Raw genomic sequence first — 12,047 nt, 5'->3', positions numbered from 1 at the left:
GCTTTTCGCCATATCCTTGCTTTTCGCCATGTCCTTGCTTTGCGCCATATCCTTGCATTTCTCCATATCCTTGCATTTCTCCATATCCTTGCTTTTCTCCATATCCTTGCTTTTCACCATATCCTTGCTTTTCTCCATATCCTTGCTTTACTCCATATCCTTGCCTTTCTCCATATCCTTGCTTTTCTCCATATCCTTGCTTTTCTCCATATCCTTGCTTTTCTCCATATCCTTGCTTTTCTCCATATCCTCGCTTTTCTCCATATCCTTGATTTTCGCCATATCCTTGCTTTTCACCATATCCTTGCTTTTCTCCATATCCTTGCTTTTTCTCCATATCCTTGCTTTTTGCCATATCCTTGCTTTTCACCATATCCTTGCTTTTCGCCATATCCTTGCTTTTCACCATATCCTTGCTTTTCACCATATCCTTGCTTGTCTCCATATCCTTGCTTTTTGCCATATCCTTGCTTTTCACCATATCCTTGCTTTTCACCATATCCTTGCTTTCCCCATATCCTTGCTTTTCTCCATATCCTTGCTTTTTTCCATATCCTTGCATTTCTCCATATCCTTGCTTTTTTCCATATCCTTGCATTTCTCCATATCCTTGCTTTGCTCCATATCCTTGCTTTTCTCCATATCCTTGCTTTTCTCCATATCCTTGCTTTTCACCATATCCTTGCTTTTCACCATATCCTTGCTTTTCTCCATATCCTTGCTTTTTGCCATATCCTTGCTTTTCGCCATATCCTTGCTTTTCGCCATGTCCTTGCTTTTCGCCATATCCTTGCTTTTCTCCATATCCTTACATTCTCCATATCCTTGCTTTTCACCATATCCTTGCTTTTTTCCATATCCTTGCTTTTCACCATATCCTTGCTTTTCTCCATATCCTTGCTTTTCTCCATATCCTTGCTTTTCTCCATATCCTTGCTTTTCTCCATATCCTTGCTTTTCTCCATATCCTTGCATTTCTCCATATCCTTACATTTCTCCATATCCTTGCTTTTCTCCATATCCTTGCTTTTCACCATATCCTTGCTTTTCTCCATATCCTTGCTCTACTCCATATCCTTGCTTTTCACCATATCCTTGCTTTTCTCCATATCCTTGCTTTTCACCATATCCTTGCTTTTCTCCATATCCTTGCTTTTCTCCATATCCTTGCTTTTCTCCATATCCTTGCTTTTCGCCATATCCTTGCTTTTCACCATATCCTTGCTTTTCTCCATATCCTTGCTTTTTCTCCATATCCTTGCTTTTTGCCATATCCTTGCTTTTCACCATATCCTTGCTTTTTGCCATATCCTTGCTTTTCACCATATCCTTGCTTTTCACCATATCCTTGCTTGTCTCCATATCCTTGCTTTTCACCATATCCTTGCTTTGCTCCATATCCTTGCTTTTCTCCATATCCTTGCTTTTCACCATATCCTTGCTTTTCTCCATATCCTTGCTTTTCTCCATATCCTTGCTTTTCTCCATATCCTTGCTTTTCACCATATCCTTGCTTTTCACCATATCCTTGCTTTTTGCCATATCCTTGCTTTTCACCATATCCTTGCTTTTCGCCATATCCTTACATTTCTCCATATCCTTGCTTTTCTCCATATCCTTGCTTTTCACCATATCCTTGCTTTTCTCCATATCCTTGCTTTTCTCCATATCCTTGCTTTTCTCCATATCCTTGCTTTTCTCCATATCCTTGCATTTCTCCATATCCTTACATTTCTCCATATCCTTGCTTTTCTCCATATCCTTGCATTTCTCCATATCCTTGCTTTGCTCCATATCCTTGCTTTTCTCCATATCCTTGCTTTTCACCATATCCTTGCTTTTCTCCATATCCTTGCTTTTCTCCATATCCTTGCTTTTCTCCATATCCTTGCTTTTCACCATATCCTTGCTTTACTCCATATCCTTGCTTTTCTCCATATCCTTGCTTTTCTCCATATCCTTGCTTTTCTCCATATCCTTGCTTTTCACCATATCCTTGCTTTTCTCAATATCCTTGCTTTACTCCATATCCTTGCTTTTCTCCATATCCTTGCTTTTCTCCATATCCTTGCTTTTCACCATATCCTTGCTTTTCTCCATATCCTTGCTTTTTGCCATATCCTTGCTTTTCGCCATATCCTTGCTTTTCGCCATGTCCTTGCTTTTCGCCATATCCTTGCATTTCTCCATATCCTTGCATTTCTCCATATCCTTGCATTTCTCCATATCCTTGCTTTTCACCATATCCTTGCTTTTCACCATATCCTTGCTTTTCTCCATATCCTTGCTTTACTCCATATCCTTGCCTTTCTCCATATCCTTGCTTTTCTCCATATCCTTGCTTTTCTCCATATCCTTGCTTTTCACCATATCCTTGCTTTTCTCCATATCCTTGCTTTTCTCCATATCCTTGCTTTTCTCCATATCCTTGATTTTCGCCATATCCTTGCTTTTCACCATATCCTTGCTTTTCTCCATATCCTTGCTTTTTCTCCATATCCTTGCTTTTTGCCATATCCTTGCTTTTCACCATATCCTTGCTTTTCGCCATATCCTTGCTTTTCACCATATCCTTGCTTTTCACCATATCCTTGCTTGTCTCCATATCCTTGCTTTTTGCCATATCCTTGCTTTTCACCATATCCTTGCTTTTCACCATATCCTTGCTTTCCCCATATCCTTGCTTTTCTCCATATCCTTGCTTTTTTCCATATCCTTGCATTTCTCCATATCCTTGCTTTTTTCCATATCCTTGCATTTCTCCATATCCTTGCTTTGCTCCATATCCTTGCTTTTCTCCATATCCTTGCTTTTCACCATATCCTTGCTTTTCTCCATATCCTTGCTTTTCTCCATATCCTTGCTTTTCACCATATCCTTGCTTTTCTCCATATCCTTGCTTTTTGCCATATCCTTGCTTTTCGCCATATCCTTGCTTTTCGCCATGTCCTTGCTTTTCGCCATATCCTTGCTTTTCTCCATATCCTTGCATTTCTCCATATCCTTACATTTCTCCATATCCTTACATTTCTCCATATCCTTGCTTTTCTCCATATCCTTGCTTTTCACCATATCCTTGCTTTTCTCCATATCCTTGCTTTTCTCCATATCCTTGCTTTTCTCCATATCCTTGCTTTTCTCCATATCCTTGCATTTCTCCATATCCTTACATTTCTCCATATCCTTGCTTTTCTCCATATCCTTGCTTTTCACCATATCCTTGCTTTTCTCCATATCCTTGCTCTACTCCATATCCTTGCTTTTCACCATATCCTTGCTTTTCTCCATATCCTTGCTTTTCACCATATCCTTGCTTTTCTCCATATCCTTGCTTTTCTCCATATCCTTGCTTTTCGCCATATCCTTGCTTTTCACCATATCCTTGCTTTTCTCCATATCCTTGCTTTTTCTCCATATCCTTGCTTTTTGCCATATCCTTGCTTTTCACCATATCCTTGCTTTTTGCCATATCCTTGCTTTTCACCATATCCTTGCTTTTCACCATATCCTTGCTTGTCTCCATATCCTTGCTTTTCACAATATCCTTGCTTTTCACCATATCCTTGCTTGTCTCCATATCCTTGCTTTTTGCCATATCCTTGCTTTTCACCATATCCTTGCTTTTCGCCATATCCTTGCTTTCCCCATATCCTTGCTTTTCTCCATATCCTTGCTTTTTTCCATATCCTTGCTTTTTTCCATATCCTTGCTTTTCACCATATCCTTGCTTTTCGCCATATCCTTGCTTTTCACCATATCCTTGCTTTTCACCATATCCTTGCTTGTCTCCATATCCTTACTTTTCACCATATCCTTGCTTTTCACCATATCCTTGCTTGTCTCCATATCCTTGCTTTTTGCCATATCCTTGCTTTTCACCATATCCTTGCTTTTCACCATATCCTTGCTTTCCCCATATCCTTGCTTTTCACCATATCCTTGCTTTCCCCATATCCTTGCTTTTCACCATATCCTTGCTTTCCCCATATCCTTGCTTTTCACCATATCCTTGCTTTTTTCCATATCCTTGCATTTCTCCATATCCTTGCTTTGCTCCATATCCTTGCTTTTCTCCATATCCTTGCTTTTCTCCATATCCTTGCTTTGCTCCATATCCTTGCTTTTCTCCATATCCTTGCTTTGCTCCATATCCTTGCTTTTCTCCATGTCCTTGCTTGTGTGCGCATGGTCAAAGAACACATGTAATAATAATAATAATGCATTTATTTTATATAGCGCTTTTCAGGGAGCCTAAAGACGCTTTGACAGAGTGCAAAACATAATGCATAGCAAAACATAAAAACAATTGCAAAAAACAAGAATCAATAGGGAAATATTCAAAGCAAAAAGGAGGGAGAAGAAGAAAAGATAGTCAGGGGTTAAATGCTGTGGGTTAAATGTTGAATGCAGTGTTGAACATGTGGGTCTTGAGTGATGTTTTGAATGTGGTGAGTGAGGAGGAGTCTCTGATGGTGTGAGGTAGTGAGTTCCAGAGGGTGGGAGCAGCGATGGAGAATGCCCTGTCCCCCCAGGATCTGAATTTGGTCCGGATGGGGGGGGGGGGAGGGTCAGGAGGTTGGTACCAGCAGAGTGGAGGTTGCGGTTGGGAGTGTGTCTGGAGAGGGTCAGCCAGGTAGGATGGGGCCAGGTTATGGAGGGCTTTGTAGGTCAAGAGGAGGATTTTGTACTGGATTCTCTGGGAGATGGGGAGCCAGTGAAGCTTGTAAAGGACGGGGGTGATGTGGTCACGGGTCCGGGAATGGGTGAGTAGACGGGCAGCGGAGTTCTGAATGTATTGGAGTTTATTGGTGATTGTTGAGGGTGAACCATAGAGGAGGCTATTGCAGTAGTCCAGACGGGAGGTGATGAAGGCGTGGATGAGGGTTTCTGCAGCCATGGAGGAGAGGGATGGACGGAGACGGGCGATGTTTTTCAGGTGAAAGAAGGCTGTCTTTGTGATCTGTTTAGTGTATTTGTCGAAGGAGAGGGTTTGGTCAAAGATGATGCCAAGATTCCGGATGTGAGGGGAGGGTGGATACTGGGACACCGTCGATGTTGAGGGCAAAGTTATGGGTGGAGTTGGTGAGCGTTTTTGGGCCAATGATGATTATTTCAGATTTATCACAGTTAAGTTTGAGGAAGTTGATTTGAAGCCAGGATTTTATTTCAGTGATGCAGTTTGTCAGGATAGAGTGGGTGGCGGTGGAGATGGATTTGGTGGAGATGAAAAGCTGGATGTCATGGGCGAAGCAGTGGAATTGGAGACCATGACGGTGGATTTAGTGACCGACGGGGGACAGGTAAATGGTCAGGTTCACTATGTTAACAAATATAATTTCGTTCAAAATTTTGGTAGATTAGCAAAACTATACATTTCTGGAATACTCAGAGCATGAGGAATCCCAAAATTAATGTTTGCATTTGCATAGACACCTTTGCGAAAATGACACTCAGGACAGTGATGAAGAGTCAGGTTCACTATGTTAACAAATATAATTTCATTCAAAATTTTGGGAGATTAGCAAACCTGTACATTTTTGGTAATCATCAGAGCATGGAGAATCCGAAAATCAATGTTGGCATTTGCACAGACACCTGCATGGCCGCCATTTTGGATTTTCAAAATGGCCGCCATAAAATACATATTTTGCGCTATCTCGGCTTCTAGTCAACCTAGAAACTTAATTAAATATGCTAATCCTATGTTTTCTGGGTTAAGGAATCCAATAAAGGCCTCAAAATAGTGCTCAGTGTTATAGAAAAGCAACAAACAAAGGTAATTGAAAACCATTGTCTTTATATTTGTGATATAACTGTATTACATAATACATGATATTGCAAGTCCTTTGAAGTTATAGGTATGGGTTTATAAAGCAAGAAAGCAGCCTTGTTAGTATCAGATTGAACTATAAGTCCTATACACAGGATCTACGAGGTCTACACCGTTCAGGAATATGCTTTTACAGATCTTCATCACTGTCCTGAGGGTCATTTTCGCAAAGGTGTCTATGCAAATGCAAACATTAATTTTTGGATTCCTCATGCTCTGAGTATTCCAGAAATGTATAGTTTTGCTAATCTACCAAAATTTTGAACGAAAAAACATAGTGAACCTGACTAAAAGGATGAAGAGGAGGGGGCCAAGAACTGAACCTTGGGGGACACCTTGGGGGAGGGGAGCAGTGAGGGATTTGCAGTTATTGATGGAGATGAACTGGCGTCTGTCAGAGAGGTATGATTTAATCCAAGAGAGGGCAGTGCCAGAACGTTAAAGGTGGTTTCGAGTCGGGTGAGGAGGATGGTGTGATCGATGGTGTCAAAGGCGGCGCTGAGGTCGAGGAGGATGAGAATGTTGAGGTTGCCATCGTCAGAGGAGAGGAGAAGGTCGTTGGTGATTTTGAGGAGAGCAGTTTCAGTACTGTGGTTGGAGCGGAATCCGGATTGGAATGTTTCATCCAGGTCATTGGCAGAGAGGTGATGTTTGAGTTGAGTGGCTACAGCGCGTTCCAAAACTTTCGACAGAAAGGGTAGGTTGGAGATGGGTCTGAAGTTGTTTAGGGTGTCAGTGTTTAGTCCAGGTTTTTTCAGAATGGGGGTAACAGCAGCAATTTTGAGGGATGGTGGGACGATGCCTGTAGACAGGGAGGAGTTTATTGTTGCAGTGATAAGTGGAGAGAGAGCAGGAAGGGAGGCCTTGACAAAGCTGGACGCGATGGGGTCAAGAGTGCAGGTGGTAGTTTTCATTCCTATGAGGAGTTCAGAGAGGTCAGTAGGGGAGATTGGGGAGAATTGAGACAGGGGATGGCAGGATAAGGGGGGGCAGGTGGTTTGAGGGGGAGCGGGTGTGGCGGTGGTCAAGCTGTTGTAGATGTTTTCAACTTTGCGTTGGAAGAATGAAAGGAAGGAGATGCAGTTGTCTACTGTGAATGACTGGGTGGTGGTGTTCAGGGGGCTGAGGAGTTTGTTTATTGTAGAGAAGAGTGCTTTTGGGTTTCCGGAGCCAGAGTGGATAATTTGAGAGTAGTAGGCGGAGCGGGCGCGGGAGAGGGCATCTTTGTAGTGTTGTCGGTGGTCCTTGTAGGCTTGGGAGTGAATTGTGAGACCTGTTTTATTGCGGAGTCTTTCAAGTTGGCGAGCACAAGTTTTCATCAGGTGGAGTTCAGGGGTAAACCAGGGAGCAGAATGGGTGAAAGAAACTGTTTTGGTTTTTATAGGTGCAAGTTGGTCAAGGCAGGAGGAGAGAGTGTGGTTGTAGTAGTCAGTGAGATCAGAAGGGTTGTGGAGGTCAACGAAGGGAGAAGTGGACATTTTTTCAGAGAGGGTGGATGAGAATGAGGTAGGTGAAAGAGCGTTTAGCTTACGGAAGTTGATAGTGTGATAATGCCTTGGTGTTGGGGCGGGGATGTTGATGGTCATAGTGATGGCTAAGTGGTCAGAGAGGGTGAGGTCGGAGCCAGAGAGATGGTGCAAGATTAATCCAGTAGAGCAGACAAGGTCCAAAATGTGACCACGGTTATGGGTAGGAAAGTTGACATGTTGAGTGAGGTTAAAGCAGGTGTGTAAATCAGTGACGTCAGTGGTTATCGTGGAGTCAGTGGAGTCCATGTGGATATTGAAATCACCAAGGAGGAGGATTGAGGGGGAGAGGGAACATAGCTGGGTCAGAAAGTAGGAGAAGTCAGACAGGAATGATGGGTGTGGTTTGGGGGGGCGGTAGACAACAGCCATGACTGACTGTGTGTGACCAGAGAGTTTAAAAGCCAGGTGTTCAAATGATGGAGCAGATGCGATGGAGATGAGGCTGATCCTGATGTCTTGTCGGTGAATAACGGCAATTACACCACCTCGGCCCTCCGAGCATGGTTTATTGATGTGGGAATATCCATTGGGTGTGGTGAGGTTGAGTGCGAAGTAGTCCAGAGGTTGTTGCCAGGTTTCAGTGAGACAGAGAAAGTCCAGTTTATTTTCCAGGATGTAGTCGTTGAGGATGAGGGATTTGTTGTTGAGGGACCGGGTATTGAACAGGGTGAGCTTGATGTTGTTTTGTTCGGCGGGGATGAACTCAGGTGATTTGGCCAGGGTTCACAGACATGTACACACACGTGTGCATGTGTTCTTTGAACATGCTATAAGAACATCTTGGTTTTCTTCAATCTGATATCCTCATTCTTTGCTATTTACCTTACCCCCCCCCCCCCCCCCCCCCCCAGCACTTGGTATCATCTTTGCATTTTGAAAGCGCACTCGTAATTACTGTACAAATGAATTACCCGACTGTCGAAATCACTGATGCGATTATAAACAAACTCGAACGGCACTCTTCGAGGTTGCGATGTTGACCGATACCCCTCCGCCCACATTACATCATTCTACATACTTGTACCAAGCTTGATTTAAATCCCTTCAGCAGTTCTCAAGTATCACATTTTTACCTGACATCACCTCTGACCATTGATGCCGAAATTTAATCAGTTCATCTTTTCATCATGATATATACTTATACCAAGTTTGATCAAAATCCCATCACTGGTTCACAAGTTAGCACAGTAACAGAATTTTTGCCTGACGGGACCTCTGACCTTTGACCTCTTGACTCACATAATCAAATCCGTTTATCTTTACATCGTTATACATACTTGTACCAAGTTTGACTTGGATCCCTTCGGCCGGACTTAGGTTATCACGGTAACGAAAACCTACCAAGGACGGACAACCTGAAAACACAATGCTCTTGCGACTTCATAGGCTTCATAAAAAGCATCAAAATAAAGCTCCAGGTACTGATCACCCAAGTTCCCCCATTGCTTCCAGTTTCTCAGTCTGACATTCTTCGTCAAACAACCGCCCTCATCAACTGCCTTGTAGAAGTCTTGGTATGTTACATTGACTGCCATCCCAGTCATTTACCTAATCCTCAACTCCATTGTATAATCCCAACGTGTTTGCGAAACACAAGCCCATGCTGACGTTTAATATCATCAACTTTGTATTCATCAAAGTGATTTCTCATCTGACTCTAAATAAATTATTGCAACACCTTTCCCATCACCGAAGTCAAGCTTACAGTTCTTATCTTCTCCAATGTTTCCCTCAATCCCTTCAGAAATATCATTACATCTGCTACTCTTCATTACTCTAGTATCCGACTTCACCTCAATGAGCTATTAAAGATATCTGCTAACATCATGCTAATCTGCTTTGCTCCCTCCCACATCACTCAGATGCATAATCTGTGTCCTTGGAACTTGGAAGTTTGCTTTCCATTATCTTTGCCTTTCTCACTGTTGTCTTCCTTCCCTCCTTCCTTTCCCACCTGAAACTCCACTTCCAGCCCATCCTCACCTTTTAATAAAGACACTTTTCTCCATGCGCTGTTGGTCCATCCCCTTCCCTTCATAAATGAAATACAATAACTATTTAATAGGCCTGGCATCTCTTTCTTCACTAACCAGTCTGCCTATGCAATCACTCAATGGGATTACACCTGTCTTAACCTGCTCTTTTGCCCTTAACCACCTTTAGAGGCCATTTTTCCCCGCAAAGCGGGGGTTGGCCTTTTTCGGGAACCGTGGTTGTTGTTGTTTTTTTTGGTCCCCTTTTTGAAGCAATGTTTTACGGCCGGATGCCCTTCCTGACGCCAACCCTTTTTGCTGCCTTTAACGACAAACAGGGAATTACCAGTGAACTGGTACTCAATTAGCCGACCTCGGAAGGATGAACAGGCGCTCTTTTGCCCTTGTGGATTTTAAATAAGTCTCACTATTATATTTTAATAATTCTTGCCATGTTGCCCTCTTTTGGCTTGTCTGGGTAGTTTCTTGACTGTTCCACAATTTACTCCTATCGCTCAGTGGGATTATCTCTAAATTGGCTGAAGTCTAAATCCTGGACTAAATCTTGAAATTGACCCTGACCTGAACCCAATCTATCCCTGGCAAATTAAAATTCCCCATAATCATTGCTCTTCCCTTTCCATATACAGTGCCTTCAGAAAGTATTCACACCCCTTGACTTTTTTTGCGTGTTGTTGCGTTCCAGCCTGAATTTAAAATGCATTAAATTGAGATTTTTTTTTGTCACTCATCTACACTACCTACATTATGAACCTCTGTGCCAAATCTGGCATTACTAGCTGCCATCTTTTGTTCAGTTATTCTGCCGACAAACGGACATACACACAGATGGGATGACCACAATACTCAACTGCTCGGCCTAGGGCGGTGGTGTGAGAAATAAGCACTTGTTTCTTTATTTTGATTAGTTTTTATTTTATTCTTTTATTGTTTTTTTCTTTCTTTCTTTTGAGAAATAATAAGTTGAGGTCATCCCATCCTCCTGCCAAAATGAAGTACTTATTGATGTTAAGCACTTCATTTCATGGTGATTTTATCATGATGACCCTGAACGACTACATTGGCTATACTGAGATCACGTCTTCTTGGAAGATCATTCACTATGTGCAGTTCAATATAAATTACACAATTGCCAAAGTATGTCGTATTTATTTTGCAAACATTTCGCACAATATTCCAATCGGAGGTGTTTGTTTTATGCAGGAATGTCACCGCTGGAGAAGGGACAATGGGGTCTATCCTGCGACACCATTTGTATGCCATTATGATCATGCCCGTGAAATATGGGAGAGGGACATTCGGAGTGAAAAGCGCAGCTTGGGTAAGCCTCGTTTTGTCCTTTCTGCATTCTCGTCTCATCGTTTTGAAGAACCCGCCTTTGGGCTGTACATGGTAAATTGTAAAATCAGTGTAAATTGCATGGTTAAATTTTTTTTGCGTGGAAATCACGTAATGGTCATTTATTTTACTTATTGGAAGCAGGAAAATTGAGCAGAGGTTGTTTTTTTTGGTCTGAAACCGATTGCATTTCTCCTTCTCCCACAGAACTGCAGAAGCGAGGTATGCTCAACGGCTCGATGGTGAATCTGACTAGCGAACAATGCGTCGATGATTCAGATGACTTCTGCAGAGACACGCCAAAAAAGGCAACGAGAGGGCGCCACTGGAAGAACGACCAACACAACCCCAAGCCCCATTGGCTCTTTCACAAGCGAGTCGAGCGTGGACATCAAACGGAGGGCGGCTCCACCAGCACTGGATTTGTACGCAATGGGCCAAATAAGCGGCTGGGTCGATGGAGGAGTCGACGCGATCATACGAGTGAAGCGGCAGCACGTTTAAGAAATCAGAAATGGCGTCCGGCAACGTACGAGGCACCGGCGGGTCGAGAACCCAAAGTGAAAAGGGCAAAACGAACAAAGAAGAAAAAGGCAAAAAAAAACGTTCTACCCACCGAGTGCGTTCCCCTTCAAGGGCATGGAAGGAAAAGAAATGGAATGAAATAAGTAGGAAGGGAAAAGATGGATTTGTGGATCATATTCAGTGATTTGGGTGAAAATGCCAATAAACTCACCCTACCAAGTTAATTCAATCATTTAAGCTTAAAAGTGTTTTGTTTTTTTTCTGCCTTGAACACTGAAGTCAAATATCCAATTTGAAAACAGTTGTGTTCAAGTGAAAATAACTCAACTCTTTCCCTCTCCAAATGAATACATGTAATTTTGTAGTAAAATTAACTTTGACTTGTCGGAAACTTTTGCCGCTCGTTTGGCTCGACTTTAATGTGCTTCGTGTCTGCATTTTGTTTTGCTATTTCTGTGTAATGCCGCACTGCAGTTAGATATTTAATAAAGCATTGAACAGCGTGAAGAAACTCATGCACATCGAATGTGCAGAAATTGTGAGCGTTATCAAATTTCCTGTGTTTCAAATTAACGAAATTCAAATTCTATGTCTTGTTCCATTGGTCTACCGGTTGCAAATTATTTTCTGGCGTAGGAAGGTGGTTGGGGGGGAGGGAGGGGGAGTGGGATTTCCGGAGCTATATTAATTGGATTTGAAAACTTTTATGTATATTTGTTTGCTTCCCTTGTCTATGCCCTGAGTTTTGATTGATTTAATGAATGAATTAATACACCACCCCACAAGTTGCAGGTGGATTTGAGCGCCGCCTGGTGTAAATGTGGGGGTTAT

The 12,047-nt window shown here is 42.5% G+C and overlaps 1 protein-coding gene across 2 annotated transcripts in view; it reads left to right on the top strand.

The window, feature by feature from the left end:
- Nucleotides 1-11,752, top strand: part of LOC137432531 (zinc finger CCHC domain-containing protein 7) — a 487,923-nt gene extending 476,171 nt beyond the window's left edge. For both annotated transcript variants that reach the window (XM_068124553.2, XM_068124552.2), the window contains exons 9-10: nucleotides 10,557-10,674; nucleotides 10,899-11,752. In XM_068124553.2, coding sequence (XP_067980654.2) covers nucleotides 10,557-10,674; nucleotides 10,899-11,359 — 579 coding nt within the window. In that variant the 3' untranslated portion in view covers nucleotides 11,360-11,752. The remainder of the gene's footprint in view (nucleotides 1-10,556; nucleotides 10,675-10,898) is intronic.
- Nucleotides 11,753-12,047: the final 295 nt, after the last annotated feature.

Source organism: Myxine glutinosa, chromosome 8 (genome assembly GCF_964187855.1).
Source record: "Myxine glutinosa chromosome 8, kmMyxGlut1.1, whole genome shotgun sequence".
Lineage (NCBI taxonomy): Eukaryota > Metazoa > Chordata > Myxini > Myxiniformes > Myxinidae > Myxine > Myxine glutinosa.
This window is presented reverse-complemented; position numbering and strand designations above follow the sequence as displayed.